This window comes from Emys orbicularis, chromosome 10 (assembly GCF_028017835.1).
Source record: "Emys orbicularis isolate rEmyOrb1 chromosome 10, rEmyOrb1.hap1, whole genome shotgun sequence".
Classification (NCBI taxonomy): Eukaryota; Metazoa; Chordata; order Testudines; family Emydidae; genus Emys; species Emys orbicularis.
The window spans coordinates 77396762-77414783 of record NC_088692.1 but is presented as its reverse complement, the minus strand read 5'-3'; the positions used below and the strand labels follow the sequence as shown (position 1 = coordinate 77414783).

The following is an 18022-nucleotide window of genomic DNA, read 5'->3' as shown; positions in this document are numbered from 1 at the left end:
TTGGTCTGTGGGATGCAACTTAAACATCTAGTTAGTTAACATAATAAAGGGTTTTTGTTTGTTTGTTTTTTGTTTTTGTTTTCAGTAACCCAAACTTAATACACAGTTTAACTTAGTTTGTTTACCATGTAATAAGAACAATGTAATAGGGACCAAGCCTTTTATAACACAAGCTATACTTTTGCAATTGTTGTATAGACATTCATTTTCATTTGAAGTGCATTACTAATATTTTTATACGAAATGTAATGCTTAATGGCTAAAATAAATGCTTACAATCTTCCATGAGAAGGTGTATTGCTTTCCCTTGCTGAACAATTTGTTTCAGCAAAGGAGTTAACAGAATTTTTACCAAGCTTTTTAGAGTTAATTTGCTTGTGATATCAATTTCACTCTTGTTAACTGTTTAGAACAGGGGTCGGCAACGTTCGGCACGCGGCTCGCCAGGGTAAGCACACTGGTGGGCCGGGCCAGTTTTATTTACCTGCTGACGCGGCAGGTTCAGCCGATCGCGGCCCCCACTGGCCGTGGTTCGCCGTCCCGGGCCAATGGGGGCGGCGAGAAGCGGCGCGGGTGAGCGATGTGCTGGCCGCGGCTTCTCGCCGCCCCCATTGGCCCAGGACGGCGGACCGCGGCCAGTGGGGGCCGCGATCGGCTGAACCTGCCGCGTCAGCAGGTAAATAAAACTGGCCCGGCCCGCCAGGGTGCTTACCCTGGCGAGCCGCGTGCCGAACGTTGCCGAACCCTGGTTTAGAAGCACAACTTTAACAACCACTGCTTCCCATTAACATAACAAAAGAAAAGCATAAAAAATTAAACCAACTATAAAATTAAACCAAAATAAATTATAAATACAGTACTTTGAGGGTATTTGAGGGTATACTTTCATGATGCTTTGTTATGTTTGGGAGCCAAAGGTGGAAACCTGTTTAAATTGTTTGGTTAGCTTTATGCATAAATTGTTATTTTAAAACATTTTGGTTATGATATTCTTATAACTATATTTAAAAGTGCAAACAAGTTTATAAAAAGCCCAAACAAGAAATTAACATTTTGTTAATATGACTTTTACCTTAATGTTGAGGTTTCCCCTTACATTTTTTCTTTGAATAACAAATAAAAAAAAAACCTTACAAAACAAAACAAAACTGTGATTGATAAGAGAATATTTTTTGTTTGCAATTGCATTATTTGTTGAGGCAGAAATATATGTACATATATTTGTAACTGAAACCTTTTTGAACTTTGCACAAAAATTGGTGTTAATAATACTATGATTATACCCCAACCATGATCTTAAAATAGTGTGGTACCACATATACATAAATTTTTAAAAGGGTATAAAATTGACTTTTGTTGCAACAAAATAAAAATAATAAAAAATAGTCATGTGACACACACAACATACAACACACATGACATACAGGACAAACTTACAATTAACAACAAATGGCGCCAGAATTCTATTTATAACTATACAAAGTAAGGCAAACAAAAATAAAAAGGGTTATATTTAAATAAACAAATTATTACCTTATTTAAAACTTGTTACATAAATTGTTAAAAATATATTAATATTTGCCAAATGTATTGTATTAATTTGGTAACAAGGAATTTTGCATTACTTTATATTTAACATTATTTTAAAACTCTGTTATATGGAAATAAGAAAAGCCCATGTTTCAAATATTAGTGAGTGGTTAGGATTAGAAGCAGAGTGTGCATTTCTGTTGCTTGGCAACCATATCTTCAAGAAAGTTAGGAATAATTCCAGCTGTTGCATTCCTGAAGGGTTAAAATACTTAATTTACTGGATTTGTTTAAAGTAAAGTTTTTACCTTGTTTTCTTTTTGTTTCTTGTTTTATTCTGTTTTCAATTGCTGTATCTTTTGGAGGTTTCTGTAAAAACTATAACTTTTAACTTTTAAAACAAAGAGAGAGAGCAGAATTGAGGAGAGGCTGGGGGAGAGGGGGGGGGGTGAAGAGCAACCTAGGAAGATAGCGAGACTTGAGCCGAGAGAGATTAACTCTATCAAGATATTTGAAAGTACAGGCAGCAGCAGCAAGATTAGCAAACTAAGAAAGCATATAAAGGACAAAACTTAACCAGTATGTAAAAATATTTGAGAAAGAAGGTTCTATTTTCAGATATGAGCGCGGAGTGTGGTTCCGTGGGTCAAAGCAGTTGGGAACCTGCACAGTTAGGAACCGCGCTCCTGGTTTTTATCCTGGCTTTGAGAGGAGAATGGGGGTAGTTACCTGCTCTTGTAAAACCTGAATTTGTTCCCCCAATGTCTGTTGCTTTTGTGTGCATGCCAAATGGATGGCGGGAGTGCCCTTTTTTGCTGCAGTTAACTGGTTTTGGGCAACTCCATGTGTTAATGCATCAATTCTAGGTGTTAACCCACTTAATTTTGGTTTTTTACTTTGAAATTCTTTTTTATTCACTCCCCTGCGATCGAGTCGCAGCTCCTGTCTCCTAATGTGCTCTGTGAACTGTTCCATATTTTCCTTCATCTGATTTACCAATTCTGTGAAAGTATTATGTGCTACTCTTTCCTTCTGTGCACTTACTTGTCCCGTTCTGACAGGCACCAGTCTAGGTCTCAATTTAAGTTTAACTGGAACCTGGCTTTTATCATAAGGTGGTGGTTGCAATGCAGTGGACCCCGTTTCATCTTTTAATTTTACTAGGACCACCTTTTTCCACTTCTGTCCCCATTCTTCAGGCACAGGGTAGCTACCTGAAGCCTGCTGTTTACCACCAATATTTATAACAGGGGGCGGCACTTTTTGCTTCTGCAGGTTTTCTACAGCTGTTTCCAATTTTTTATTTTCCTGCTTCACTTGCTCGAGCATATCATGAGTTTGGACCGCCTGTTGCCCTGCTAACAGAGCTTGGGCTTTCCAGTGCTCGACTGCCTGGGTTACCTCTTCTACTTCTCCTGTTTTTTCTGTTACTTGTTTGGCCAGCATGCTGTGTGAGCCATCTCACTGCCATAGACATGAGTTGCAAAATTCTTGCTTTTTTACTTTTATTACTGTTTCTCAGAGCCTCAGTTTCTACCATCACTCTGCATATGCCAGTCCATGTTTCCCCACTCTCTTTTTTAAATTCATATGGATCCCCTTTACTGGCAATCCAGCGGGTCCAAGAGTTATCAAACTCCGTGGGGATCATAAGGGAGGGGATCAGGGGGTTCCCTAGTTCGAGGTTTGCTGCCATGTTAGATTGCGATTCTTACCACGGCAGGTTCGCTTACTCACCAGATCAGCGGTCGGGGTCACCAGTGTTGTCAGATGCTACCGGTGTGGTGCTCTGCTTTCTCCTATGTTGATATCACTCGGCTGCATGCGTGTGTTCCCTCTGTGTGCTGCCCCAGCTCTGCGCAGATAGCTGACACAGCAGACCCGAAGAGAACCCCCAATAACCACAGAGTCTAGTAAGATGCAAAGTCACGTCGACTAGGTTTATTGCGACCTTGGACACAATTGCAGTTCCCCGTAGATTACTTAGTCTACCGGGCATACTACTAATAGATGCCTCTTGGCAATGGACCCGGCTCAGTGGCGGGACTTTCCACTGCCCCCGTGGCCGGACAAAGACACCACCCCAGGGATACGTTCTTATACACAGGTACAAACAAGTTACACATCACTCCTGACGTATTGAGGTGCAACCCCTTTACGTAGCAAGGTGCCGCCTCTCACCTTGTACAGATTGGTTCGATCAAAACAACGCTATCCATCATTTTACCCTTTTGCCCCTGTCATTGGGATGGGTCGGCCTGTTCTATGTTATCTGTGGAATGTTCCAGTATAGTGTGTTTTCTGATATCTGGTGTCCAGTACCTTTTAGGTATGTCTCTTTTTGCAGCATCAGCCCTTTCCTTGCCAGCTTCTGTGAGCAGGGCCTGCCTCTGGCTCACAGCTTAACTTTGCTTTATGTTAGCAAAGTCTTGACCATTACTTTAGTTCAGGCCTTAGGCCTCATACCAGTCCTCTGATACCAAGGTTTATATCTCAGGGCCTCCTCTTACTACATGTGTGTGTGTGTGTGTGTGTGTGTGTGTGTGTGTGTGTGTTAGCAGATGGAGAGACTCCAAACCCATATAGTCTGAACTCAACGGGCTTTGGATATGTAACCTCTATAGGCTCCCTTGAAAATCCCAGTCCTATATTGTGTCGATACCGCTTATCTTTACAGTGGGCAGAGTCAGATCCAAAGAACCCTGGGATTTGAGGAGCTCAGAATCTCCACCTGGATCAGGCCCATCTGGAACTGTGCTGCTCCCCATCACGTGTTCTTTATTCTGAGGGACAATGGGATTTTGTTGGTCCCTCACGTTTCTCTCTGCCTCTGTTGCTGGCTCCCCCATTTGCTGTCATAATCTTCAGCAACATCCGAATTGCCTTTGCATCAAGCCTTGATGATGTCGTAGCCAGAGGAGTCTGACAACAGGTATAAGATTAAGCAGCAGGTGCAGGCAAGCTGTACGGAAGACACACAGCCCCTGTTTTCATGCAAATACCCAGAGTCATAACGAATGAAGGGAAGAGAAAGAGAGATGGGGACTGTGTGATATGTTAGCAGAATTCTTACTTCAAAGGCCATTTTTCAAAGTTTCCCAGGAGGTGTTGGTGTCTCTTTAATCCTTCACCTCAGGATTCTTGGCATCTGTTGGCACTGTGTTATATTCTGGGCATGTTGAAATGTAACACGGTGTAACAAGACATGATCAGTTGGATGAGGCTTTATGTAGCATGAAAAGGTTTCTGTGCTTTCTCTTTTTATTATTTACATTCCCAGAGAAGGTTATATGCCATGTGGGCTTTGCAAAGATAAATGGCTAACCCGTGCTTTCTGGCAGCTTCCCCAGAATTCAGCAAGGATTCTATCTGAGAACTGGTCTAATACTTTTTATATCTGGTCTCAAATTTTAGCCTTGAAGGACCCATGTGAGAAAGAGATCCCGAGTGACTGTGCATGTCATGAAACCACGTGCAACTGGGCACCACTGACAATTAGGAGACACTCCAGACTGGAACAGCAGAAAGAGAGGCAGGACAGGTGTCAAGTGCACTGGCCTTGCTGTGTGTGTAGCCCAGCAGTGGCATAGCAAGGGATGAATTGAGTCAGGAATGTGGTGCTTCAGCAGAACTCTGTATGGAGCCAGCACTGCAATAGCAGGGGGAGTTGGAGGTCAGGACTGAGCTGCATCTGTTGATTTGTGTCCAAGAAACTCACACCGTGCCTGTCTATGCTTAGCATGATTGGCCAGAGCCGCTGTCCAGCACTTTCATGAGCAATAACATTCATCACCTTTACTGAAGCAATATTAATGCAGATAAGTGTCTGAGTGGCTTAAAGTACGAGATCAGCTCACTCCTAGGCTCCTGCTTACCACAGAACTAAATCTATGTTTCTGGAATATTTCAGTGGAAGGGAGTTTTATGGCTGTGTCATCAGCTCTTTGTTCTATTTACTGCGTGTCATTAGTCTTCCTGCAGGGTGCAATCCAGGGAAGCACCGCAATCCTGCATGGGATTTATCAGTGACTGCTCATAGGGAGGGAGCATGTGCTAACAAGGTCTCCAGTAGCATGCAGCGCACTGGCTGGCATGCACCTGTATTGCAACTCTCCTGTGGATGGAATGTCAGAGCTGCTCACGTGTAAGGAACTCGCTCTGTAGGGTCTGCGTGTTTTGAAAGGAGGCTTCAGTTGATGTACCAGAGGCCTCTCTATTTGGGTCATGTGTTCCAAGGGTCATGTGTTCCATCCCAGCCATACCATATATCTACTGTTAGCTGATAAATTTCAATAGCATTCACGTGTGAAGCCAGGAGAAGAACCCCCCGTGAATTTGCTAGAACCCCTGGGCCCAATCTTGCCAGGTGCTGAATGCTCTCAACAACCCATTGTCTTCAGTGAGGGATGCGGTCACTCAGCACCTTGCAGAAGTCCTCGGAGGGTGCAGAACCCAGGCAAGTGAAAAAACTCAAATAACCTCCACTGGGTCTCTGGAAATAAGTTCTGGACACGCTCCAGCCTCTTTTGTAGCATATGGTCCAGCTGAGACAAGGGGTCTCGGGTCGCCCTGTGAGGTGAGCAGGATTCAGGCCTCTTACATCACTGGCAAAATTATGGCAAAACCTTCCCGGGCTTTTGTGGATAGCATGCTGACCCTGCTCTTGGTTTTCCTTTTGGCTGATGGCAGAAATACATATGCTGGAACGAGGCCTCTCAATTAACATGCTGCACTTGCTCCCACGCAGAGAAGAGATAAGAGTTGTTAAAGCTGTAGTCATCAATTGCAAAAGAGAACACATTTTATTTTGCTTTGTGCTATTTACAGCTGTTGTCCATTCAGAGTTCTCAGGAGCCCCATTCCCCGCTACAACTGCACAGCCCCATAAGTTTAACTCAGCAGTGAGACTGAAAAACCGCACTAAATCATGGTGATGGGGGAGAGAAGAAAATGTCTGGAAATGGGAAAATGTAGCTGATGTCTTTGCAAAGGCTGAAGTTTTTGCTTGTTGCTACTTTAAAGTGCTACAGCCAGACGGCATAGAGGCTGTAACGGACTAGAAGCCGCACCCTCTGAGACTGGCAAAATGCTGCTAGTGGCTTTGCAAAGGCCAGGGTGATCCTTTCGTGCAGTTTTTAAATGCTCAAGGCATTTTCTGTATTTTGATCAGTGTAACCCACAGCAAGTCATAGTATGCGAACAATGTGGAACTAATATAAGGCTGTTGGGAAATTGAGTTCTAGTTCACGTTGCTTTACTGGACTCATGATACGGCAGCTCTGTGTGAGTTCTCAGATCACAGGTACAGCTTACATTGTTTTATACCCGCTTTCTCGTTGGCAGGAGGAGAGGGGGCTGGGGAGGAAAGAGGGAGAAAGAAAGAAAGAAAGACAGGGAAATTAACTCTAGATCTGACTCTGTAGCCCAGACACTTACAATGAGGAATAACTAAAGAACTGCATATGCAGTTGTCAAGAAGAATCATGGTCTATGGGTTGATACAAATGAGTAGGAAATGAGAAACCTGAATTCTGTTCCCATCTCTGCCACAGTCTTGTTTTGTCAGGCAAGTTACTAGCCCTCTCTTTACTATACCTGTTTTTTTTGAACATGGACATTATGAGGATTAATCCATTAATGTTTGTAAAGTGGTTAGAAATCCACGGGTGACGTTGGGATCCTCAGGAGGCGCTATAGGAGGGCGAAGTATTATCGTTTGTTAACTCGGTATTTATTTACAATATTATTGCTTACGCAGTAAAGTGCAGCTGATTCCTTTTGCGGGGGCCACAGTTTCTGCTTGATACTGCCCCAAAGGCTTGTCAAGCAGGGTCCCCTTGAGCAATATAGGTACAGCAAAATAATGTTACATATTTCAGAAATGATCTGATAGAACTGGACAAAATCATCTTGGCATTGGTGTGACACTAACAAAGGCTGGTTTGCACAAAACCAAGATACACAAAGTTGTGCTCAACATTGTGAATACTCACAACAATATTATTTTTAAGCAAAATAATTCTTCTTCTTTCACTTTTGTCCCCAGTTCTTGCCCACATCCCCCCTCCTGTGCTCTTCTCCTCCATCCCAACACCGATCATCCCCATTCCCAGATCCTGCCCCTCCCTCCATGGAGCATGCTTAGTGAAGATGGAATGTGCAAACTGAGATTTTTCAGAGGTTTATAACTTGGCCAAGTTTAGACATTTTTTCACAGGAACAGCAAAAGACACATCCCTGATATCATGGTGACTCCCTCTAACTCCTGTCAAGTTTCAACTCCCTTCACTAAAGCATGAAGGTGCTAGCGTTTCTCAATGCAATAGTTGTAAGATTTTTTTTTAACATGGGCAAAACAACATTTTTAGCTGAAATTTCCCAAAATATTTCAGCTTTAGGCAGACACCTGGCACTGAAAATTTCAACCCCACTAATTAATTTGGCAAAGTTATAAGTAACTGAAAACAGTGTCTTATAATTGAATGTGTCAGGCAATAGTAACTATACGTGTCATTAGTTGCACCACCTATATTTACTTAAATCAGGGAAATAATCTCTCTCTTACTTTAAGTGAGTATGTAGTGATGGTTGACCTCAGAGACTGTCCTCTTTGCAGCCTGCCTAGATAAAAGCTATATCTCTGTTCTTCCTTTATTTTGTGCAAAGTCACTTGCACAGTTTTAACACCAGTGGGTTTGATTCCCCCAGCAGTGCTAATACTTTGCATCTCAGGCCAAAACCCTAAGGGCAGGTAGATGCTTAGGGGCTTGGAATGTTATCAGCTGCTCAAGGAGAAACACAAGGTGAAGTTGGCCCTTAGCAAATGAAATCCTGTTCTGTCACCTTTAAGCATCAGTGCAATTTGTCATTAACGTACAGGGTCAAACTTTCATAAGTTTGAAATCTGAAGCTGCAGTTTCATGCAGAAAACCCTATAGCTGTGCATACAGTTGTCTATGCAGGCAAATTCAGGAATGGTGGGGTTCTAGGTGCAAAATCATGTGTGCAAATTTGAAAGCCAGTATGAAAATATGGCCTTTAGAATTAGGAAATGTCAAAACCAAGGGAACGCTGCCTGTCTGTTGGCTTATTGTCATATTATTCTCTCCAGGGATTAAAAGGCAAAATGCCACCCACAAAGATAAAATACAAAACAACGTCCTGTCTGCGTTTTATTTTCTGTTTTATAGGCAATCGTCCCTATGTGGTGCTCATGGCGCGTGTTCACCCTGGGGAGAGCAATGCCAGCTGGGTAATGAAGGGGACCGTGGAGTTCCTCGTGAGCGGTGACCCCATTGCTGAGCTCCTGAGGAAATGTTTCATTTTCAAAATCATCCCCATGCTCAATCCAGATGGAGTCATCAATGGCAAGTAAGTTGTGACAACCTTTGTTTACCCTGGGGCTATCTGAGAAGCCTTCCCTGGACCTATATAGGAAACTTTACCTCAGTCTGGGCAGCAAGCCTTATCTCTGGGAGCTGTTGGTCAGGAGAACATCCTTCCTATGGATCCTGGCATTCCTGTGTTAGTCACATATAGCCACATAATAGTCACTTGTTTGGTGTCTGATTTCACAACTGTGAACTGTGAGTAGCAATAATAGCCCTCAGCTGCCAGGGCAGAGCTCTGCCACAACCACGTGGCCTAACTTGGCTCTAGCTGGCTAAACAGAAATCCATCTGTCCCTGCTAAATCATTCAGTGCAGACGTCACCTGCAAGACAGCAATGCTTGGGAATAACTTGCTTTAATTGATGTTTTGCATAGCCTGAGACGGGGGAAGAGGATTACGGATCTATTTTACCTTTGTGTTTTCATTTAAATACTTCCACCCAGTGATGCTCCCTTCATCTCCCCACTCACATTTCATGGATTTTGAGTCCTCCTGGGCCTAGGGAATGCTGATCTGCTCTGGATTCCCTTGGGGGATGTCTGCACAGCAAAAGCGGTGCGTGGGCTCACCTACCTGAGCTAGCCTGGGTAACAATAGAAGTGAAGACAGTGTCGGGAGGACTTCAGAGTGGACAGTGAGCTGAGTACGTACCCTGGGTGTCTGCTGGGCTTGTATTACCTGTGCTGCAGTGCCCACGCTGCATTGTCTTCGCTGCTATTACCCTTGCTAGCTGGATTCAAGGGAGCTCAGGTAGGCTAGTTGTACACGGCTTTTACTGGGCAGACATACTCCTGGAGTCTTCTTTGCATGCCCCCTCCTTTTCCACCCCAACACATGCATACATGGTCACTCACTCCCTCACTCTCTTGACTGAATTGAAGAAAGCACTATCCTGCTTCTGACATAGAAACCTGAAATACAAGGTAGCCAGTGAGTTGGAGAGAGACCCTATTTTAGAACTGGGCTAGATGAGATGGGCTTGTGGGATATTTGGGGAAACCCCAAATGCTTCTGAACATGGAGTTTACCCACTTGCAATGGATATTTGGTAGTGGCACTATAATATATTCACTGTCTTCTTTTAGGGTGATCATGTCTCCCCCTGGTGACAGGCCTCAGCAATTATAACTACCTGCTGATTACAGCTAGAAGAGTTACTCCTTTTGGTCAGGTGTAGGGACTTCCATTTTTGGTGCTGAAGGTGTTAAGTTTTTGATCCTCACTGGTGACCATGGTTCATGCGTGTGCATGGCCACAGTTTGTTATAATAGGCTAATCTCAAAAGTCTGGGAAATTGGTTCAGACAAGCACTCAAAAGTCTGTCTGCTCCTTCAGACTACTTGAGTGTGTAAAACTGTGTTGGGATCTTCTGGGAACACCCTTCCCTGTGGCATGTGGACCCTTCTGATTTTGGTACAGGCTGGATGGGACCCACGGGTGCAGAGACAGTAGCAGAAAATGAAAAACAATGAGAGAAACCGAACAGAACTTTATCAAACTTCCCAAATCAATTCATTCTGAGTTGGTGTAAAAGCTTCAGTGGGCAGGTGCTGGAGGTTGCTTTGATATTCCCCAGCCTGTCACAATGCTATGAACCATCATGTCATTCATGATATATCACTTCCAAGGAAGCTGGTACAACAGCAGCTCGGCAGCTCCATTTGATAGAAAAAGACATAACCCCTGAGTGTTCTAGGTCTCTGCAGGCATTGAATGCCCTAATCCTTCCAGGCAGCAAAGGCAAATGGAAGGTGGATGGGTTTTTTGTTCCCCCTGCCTCCCTTTCACTACTTAAAATCTCCAGCAGATGGAGGACTGGAGGGAACGACTGACCTTTCTTTCTCAAGCATTCAGAAGGTGACTCTTTAAGGGTGGAACCTCAGTGGGGAGGACAGAGCTCTGCATGGCACTTCAATGAAGTGCCACTTCTGTGCTCATGTCACCCAGGAGGAACTCCGCCTCACCAGGCGCAGAGGAGCTCAAACCTGACTCGGGTGACGGGAGCACCTCTTGCTTGAGAGATGAACCAGGAGATCCTGGTTCTATTCCTGGCTCTGCCATTGACTGCATGGCCCTGGGCCAGTCAAGGCTTGTCTAGATGACCAGTTAGTGCATGGCAAGTTGGGGTGCAAATCTATGGCACCGTAGCCTGCCACGCGCTAGAGGTTCCCTGCTGTGCTTTGATCTCCTCTACCTTGGAATGGGGGTAGATAAGTGCGCGTGCCCAGTAGGGAACTTCTAGTGTGCAGTAGCAGGTCCGCATGGCCGGTTAGTGCATGGCAGGCTAGTGTGCTGTAGATCTACACCCAGCTTGCTGTGCACTAACCGTTCATCTAGGCAAGCCCTCAGTTTGCCTTTTTGTGCCTCTGTTTTCCCAGCTGTAAAATGGGGATAAACATAGATGTTAGAGATGGAAAAGACCTATATCTAGTCCATCTCCCTGCAAATGCAGGATTGCTGCCCATGGTACATTTACGAGTGTTTTACCTGGTCTAGTTTCAAATGTTACATTGACTATTCCACAACCTAACACACAGTATAGCACGCACAGGACGGGTTTCTGATACTCAGTGTATATGTTTCCCATCTCTTAATTTAATCCCCCCATTCCTGGTGACACCCTTTATAATTATGTTGTGAGGCTTAATTAAAGTGTGTAACATACTTTGAGATCTTGAGGTGGAAGGCGATAGATAAGTGCCTAACTCTATCCATCCACCTGCTTTTGTAGCTTCCAATTTATTACACAGTGAGAAAATGGAGATGCCAGTGTTAGGGGGCAGGAAGACATCTCACTTGTGTATTAACATGGCTTCACCCTTCTGTGCCCCCTCTGCTCTGGTGAGATATCCCCCCTCCAGGCTCGCTCCTTTCTCATAATTCCATCAGAAATAATAGCTGGAGAGGCGAATGATCTCAAAACCTCCAGTTTTCACACCACTGAGATACTTCTGTATCGGCCTCCACTTGGGAGCCATAAACGAGTCGAGAGCCATGTACTGGGATTGTTATTAATTTGTATTACAGTCGTGCACAGAGGCTCTGACTGAATTCAGGGCCCGATGGTGTTAAGCCTTGCACATGTACACAGTCCGAAGTGGTATCTGCCCCAAACTGCTCACAGTTTAAATAGACAAGGCAGGCAAAGTGTAAGAGAAGAAACAAAGGTACAGCAGTAAAGTGACTTGCCCAGGGTCACACGGGTTAGTGGCAGAGGTGGGACTAGAACCCAGGCCTCCTGACTCCCAGTCCAGTGCCCGCTCCCTGGAAGTGGCACGGGCCGAGGGATGTACTGGCTGCCCTTCCCGCAGCCCCCATTGGCCTGGGACGGCGAACCGCGGCCAGTGGGAGCCGCGATCGGCCGAACCTGTGGATGCGTCAGGTAAAGAAACCGGCCCGGCCTGCCAGGGGCTTTCCCTGACGGGCCGCGTGCCAAAGGCTGCCGATCCCTGCCCTACTCCCTGCCTCTCCTGGGCCAGGATTCCCCCTCCCCCCACATCTCATTGCCTCCCCTCCCAGCCCCATGCCCAAAGAGTCAGGAGGAAATAATGCCCCCCTCTTCTGTTTCGGAAGGCTCTTAGAGGAGCCAGCCAGGGCAGTTTGATTGAGATGATTACCTTGAGCATCCCTGCCTGGCTGTGGCTTTTTAATGAGCAGAGTGATTGCAAATCTCTCCCCTTTGGAAGCACAGACTTCTATCAATCTCCCCCCCCCCCCACTCTGTGCCGTGGATTAATGCTGCTCTAGTCCCCCTATCTCAGCATCTTTCCTTATTTAAGAGAGGATTAATTTTTCTTTGTTGGCAGTGCTTTGAAGCTCCTCCTCCCCCTATCTTCCCTTGGTGCCAGAGCATGCATAATACTTCATCGCCAGTCATGGAGATGGATGCCAGTGCGTGGCATTTACAAAGGGCTCCTGCTAGCAGCCCTGTCACCCCCGTGGCTCCCCGCCATACCCAGCCCAACGGAAGAGCACTCTCATCCCAGCAGGGCACTTCATGATCACACTCCAGAAGCCTCGTGCAGTAACAAGACAAGCAGGGCCTCGCTGTTTGCTTTGGCTAATGTGATCTGAAAGTTACACGCGGCAAATATTCCTCTAACGCAGACATGAGTGCAGTAATGTGATTACACTCCAGCGGCACACGGCCGAGATGGGAAACATCTCTCCTCCCGCCCTGACCTCCCCAGCTCTTCATTTCTTTCAGTGCTTTTACAATCTGTCCCCATCCTTCAGCAATGGAAGGAATCACAGCTCTGGAACTGACCGTAAATGAAGTGTGTGTGTGTGTGGGGGTGCTTTTCATATAAAAACATAGCTCAACAACAGTCATCACAGCTGAACCTGGCTTTGTACAAACCCAAAAGAAACTGTGAGCATCACAGTGTGATTGTGGTTGTGTTTGACTGAATGCACTGGTCCTAGACCCTTTCCCAGAGAACAGCAGTCAGGCATGTAGCCAATCAAATGACAGACCTGATTAATGTTGTTATATACGTTAAGTAAAGTATTAGAGGCTCCATATCAGTGCCTCTCCTAGCTCTCGTCAAGAGGTGGGCATTATATATTTCCAAGGGCAGGGAGCAGTCTGAATGGCTTTTTAAAAGAACTATTTTAGCTAAAAATGAAACAAAGAAATAAAGAACCAATATAAAGACTCTTATTTGACAGAGAGCGAGAGCACAGTGTGTGAGACTCATTCTGCAATAGCAGCCATCTTGAACTGGTTAGCAGAGAGTGGTCTTGCACGCAGGCAGCGTACCCGCTTTATTGTAAAATCTGGGTCTGGAGACCTGGGTTTTATTCGTGGCTCTCCCACTGACTTGCTGTGTGACCGCTCTGTGCTTTAGCTTCCTCCCCCCTAAAATGGGGATAATTATGCTCTCTCACCTCTGGAAAGCATTTCAGATCTCTGGATGAAAATTGTGTAGATGCGCTTGGAGACTTGGTATATTCTCTCTTCAAAACTGCCTAACTTCCATGTTTTAAATAGTTCGCTGTGGTGTGACTTGTTCAAAGGCAACAAGCAACACTCCCACAGAAAACCAGGCAAGAACCATGCTAGATTTACAGTTATGTAACTTAAAATAGGCTGGCTGAAACTTTTCAAAATTGCTTAAAAAAACCCACTTTCATCTGTCACTTGAGCTGAAATCTGTGCTGTGGCCTCAAACTAGATTTATTACAGTCAGAGCTGTGCAATACACCCTGAATCAGGGTCTTCAAGGGAAATTGGAATAGACTTAATTATGGCAGCACAAATGGAGCCTTTCTGACCAAGAGATGCAGACAGTGGACTAGTACCTAGAATTCCATTTACACACACATTCACACATGCGTTTATGTGCAGTGGTAAAGCCACTCACAAGCTCCCTCCCATGGACACACATCCTGACATATAGTTGCACGCTATGTTGACATCCTTGTATGACCGTATGCAATCTTGCATCCATGCTTGTGATACTCCCATAAATAGCCCCCCCACACAACTCATGTACACTCGCACACACCTGCTTCCCTTACACACACTCACTTTCTCACTCACTCACAATCTTCACACACTCACACTCACAAAGAAGTAGTCAGCATTTTGTGTTCTTGTTGGGCTTCCCCAGACACTGCAGTTCTGGATAAATATTGCTATTTATTATACCTAAATTTAGGGTTATTAATTATATCAGTATAAACCTAATTTATATCACCATAAACAGCTATAATAAATGCTGCCAAATGCTAATACACAATGCTTGCGAACTGTGCCTATGCTTGATGGTTTTCTTCCTCCCCACTTCCCAGAAGCATTAAATTAAAAATGATTCAGCGTTGCAGGATCATAGATCAAGCTATGGGTGGGAGCTCTCAGGAAAATGCATTTGTTTTAAAAAATACTCCACACCAAACAGCCTGTGGATTCTTTGTGCCTCGTTTCCCCTTCCCATCTCTGCCACTCACAGAGCCCTGCCTGGGTGATGTGGCTAGTATTACCAGTGTGTGGCCAGTCCCTGCCAATCTCCAACATTGCCACCCTCTTCTTTCTTTTCCTTTCCTCCTTTTATACTACCCATCTCTGTTCTCTTCCACCTGCCCCTCTCTTTCCCAGTGTTCTCCTCTCCAGGGCTTGCATCGAAGAAGTACATGAGCACTTGGTTTTTCTGTGACATCGTCCATTTTAGGAACACAAACCATTATACAGGCGAGTTAGCCCTCCCAGCTGTGTGAGCCAGGAAGTGTTATCTCCCATTTTAATGGTAGCAAAACTGAGACATGGAGAAGTTAAGTGATTTCTTCCCAGGTCACAGAGTAAGTCAGTGGCAGAGGTAGGAATAGGGCCCAGGAGTCCGGATTTGCTCTTTTAGGTTTTAGCCACAGATCGTCCTTTCTCTGTTTTAAAAAACCCAAACAAACCGAACCATAAATGCTGATCTAGCATTTCACAGTCTATAGTTATAGGTTCAGTTGAGGTCTGCTTTAACTGAGGGTGTCATTATTGGTTGGGTCCTATTTTATTCAGGTGGCTTTCTCCATCCCAGCTGAGTTATGACTCTTCTCTCAATGTTTCACTGAAGCTAAAGTGGCAGGGTTTTAAATCCTTGGTAATCATAGAAAGGTAGAGAGGGAAAAGTCCTGTTAGGTCACATCCCAGGGCCAGTGCAGGACTGTTCCCTACTGCACATTTTCTGGGTCTCTAAATATCCCAAATGATGGGGTTTCTACCCTTCCTTTTAGAGCCTGCCCCTTGATTTCATAGCAGGGTGCTCAGAAAAGGATAACGGAAGCACATCTCCCCTTATTCCCCCCACACTGCTTCCTATCCTGGCAGGGGAATTGAAGAGGAATTTATTTCCCTTAATAAAAGATTGTGTGAGCAAATGGGTGACATGTGCTCTGCAAATATACTCTGAAGGCTCCCCGCAGTTGGTCCATCTATGGTACATGTGCGTGAGTGTCAGTGGGTGTGTGATGGAGTATGGGTTGGGGGAGCTGCTAGGTTTCTGTAGTGCTGGATCACAAGGGGCTGTTTAGAGCAATGTCATTAATTGGTACAGGGAGAGGGTTTCTCTTGTATCATGAAGAAGATCCCCAGGTAGGGGAAGAAGGAGGGAGCATACAACAGGATTATTTCCCCCCTGCACTTTGCCACTTACCAGATGACGCCATCCCCCAAACCATCCCAGGGAGCCAAGCATTTAAATTGGCACAGCCAAGGTTTTATGCTGTCCAAGCCAGCAAAAGTTGTGCTAAATGCCTTTGCAAGCCAAGGTGTATCAGATCCAAGAGAGAATTTTGCCATAGAGGAACTTGTATAGATGATGATACAGATATGCTGGTATAGCAGGAGGCTATCTTAAGTATTTGAGAGTATGGATTAATATGCTCACTTGCTGGAGGACTAAGTCATGTGTTAGGTTGTGTGCATATTCACCACTGTCCCCTGCTAGGGGGAATGTGTCCAGCATGGAAAATATCTATGATACAGTGACTTGGTTGGAGGCATGAAAAGCAGATATAAACTCTATAGGCTAGAGTCACCCTGCGGAGGGGAGATTCGGCATGGGTAATGATATCCCCGCTGCCGTTCCCCAGGGGTTCTACCAAGGGAGGACGGCTTTAAAGACCACCTAGAGCTCCATGGGCTCTCCTCCAGTGGAGAGGCACTGAATCAACGTATTTCCTAGGCAGACTGGCCCTGCCCCCTTCCATGCTGTTCCCATCCATTTTGGGTGACTGTATCAGCCAGCGCCAGCTCCCCTGGTGGAGTAGGGATTTGGGGGCAGCTTGCTGATCTCCTGTGGAGTGCCTGGCTCCTGTGGAGTGAAATGGATCCTGTTACTGCTATTGACAGCTAAGAGGGATTCCCCGTTCGATCACTGGTAGAGGCCTGTTTGTTTGGAGCGATAGCCAGCAAGCCACGGGAAGCAGCTCAGCTTAAACCTATCCCTTTGCACTGTGCTGAGGTCACAGTCCACCCACAGCACCCCCCAAGTAATTCTCCCTTTGCAGCCAATGGCTTTGGGCCGAAGATACTAGAGCCACAATACTGCCTTCTACCTGCACTTCCAGCAACATGTTATTTATTCTGTTGTTTATCTGCTGGCACCACCTTGCCCCTTGAGTTATTAGCTTTATTCGCTTATTACCAGGGTTTCCTCCTCCGTCAATGTGTTCCCATACAACTTTGCTTCTCAGGAATATGCTTTCCTCTCTATTTATTGCTTTTCCTGATGCCTCCCTCCCCCAAGCACCCTTCTCCCCTTTCCTGGCAACCCAGTAACGGCCAAGGAGATAAATAAGGAACATAACTCTTCCCGGCTATTATTTTTGTTGTGGTTGCTGTGAACAGTAATATATATAATAACAAGGAAACAAATCTTATTACTAAAGTAATTACAGTAAATAAAAAGCCAAGAGGGTTGATGAAGGAAGGGGCTGTCAGGGGAGTGATTGCAGCATGGTTTTTAAAAAATTTAATTTCCGTGAGATGTTCTCTGCCACTCTGGTGATACTCTATCGAGGGGGGTTGTGACTAATTAGCAGCCAGTTGTTGTTGCTGTTGTAACATACCCTCGCCTAATGTATTTGTGTGCCTGTGTCTTTAAACAGTAGCTTGTCTATGTATCTGCACCAGTCACACATCAGCAGTTGGTTTTATTGCCTGGTGCTTTTGTTTCCTTTAAGGTATGTCTACACTACCTGCCAGATCGGCGGGTAGTGATAGATCTATCGGGGATCGATTTATCGCGTCTAGTGTAAAGGTGATAAAATCGATCCCCGATCGCTCTACCGTCGACTCCGGAACTCCACCGCAGTGAGAGGTGGAAGCGGAGTCGACGGGGGAGCGGCAGCAGTTGACTCGCTGCCGTCCTCACGGCCAGGTAAATCGACCTAAGATACGCCGACTTCAGCTACGCTATTCGCGTAGCTGAAGTTGCGTATCTTAGGTCGACCCCCCCCCCCCCCAGTGTAGACCTAGCCTAACTCACTGAGGTTTTGGGGACTTGGCCATTCTTCCTTTTCTTTTCTAATGTTGTGAACTTCCAGGATTTGGGGGATTTTTTTCCAGGAGCTCATGGGACTGAGAGCCAGGAACAATTGTGTTCTA

General features: G+C 45.3%; 1 protein-coding gene across 1 annotated transcript in view; it reads left to right on the top strand.

Annotated features, from left to right (window-relative positions):
* The window catches only part of AGBL1 (AGBL carboxypeptidase 1), a 362219-nt gene that overhangs the window by 118142 nt on the left and 226055 nt on the right, over positions 1 to 18022 (top strand). Inside the window, exon 17 of the mRNA XM_065412235.1 lies at positions 8721 to 8901. Coding sequence (XP_065268307.1) covers positions 8721 to 8901 — 181 coding nt within the window. The remainder of the gene's footprint in view (positions 1 to 8720; positions 8902 to 18022) is intronic.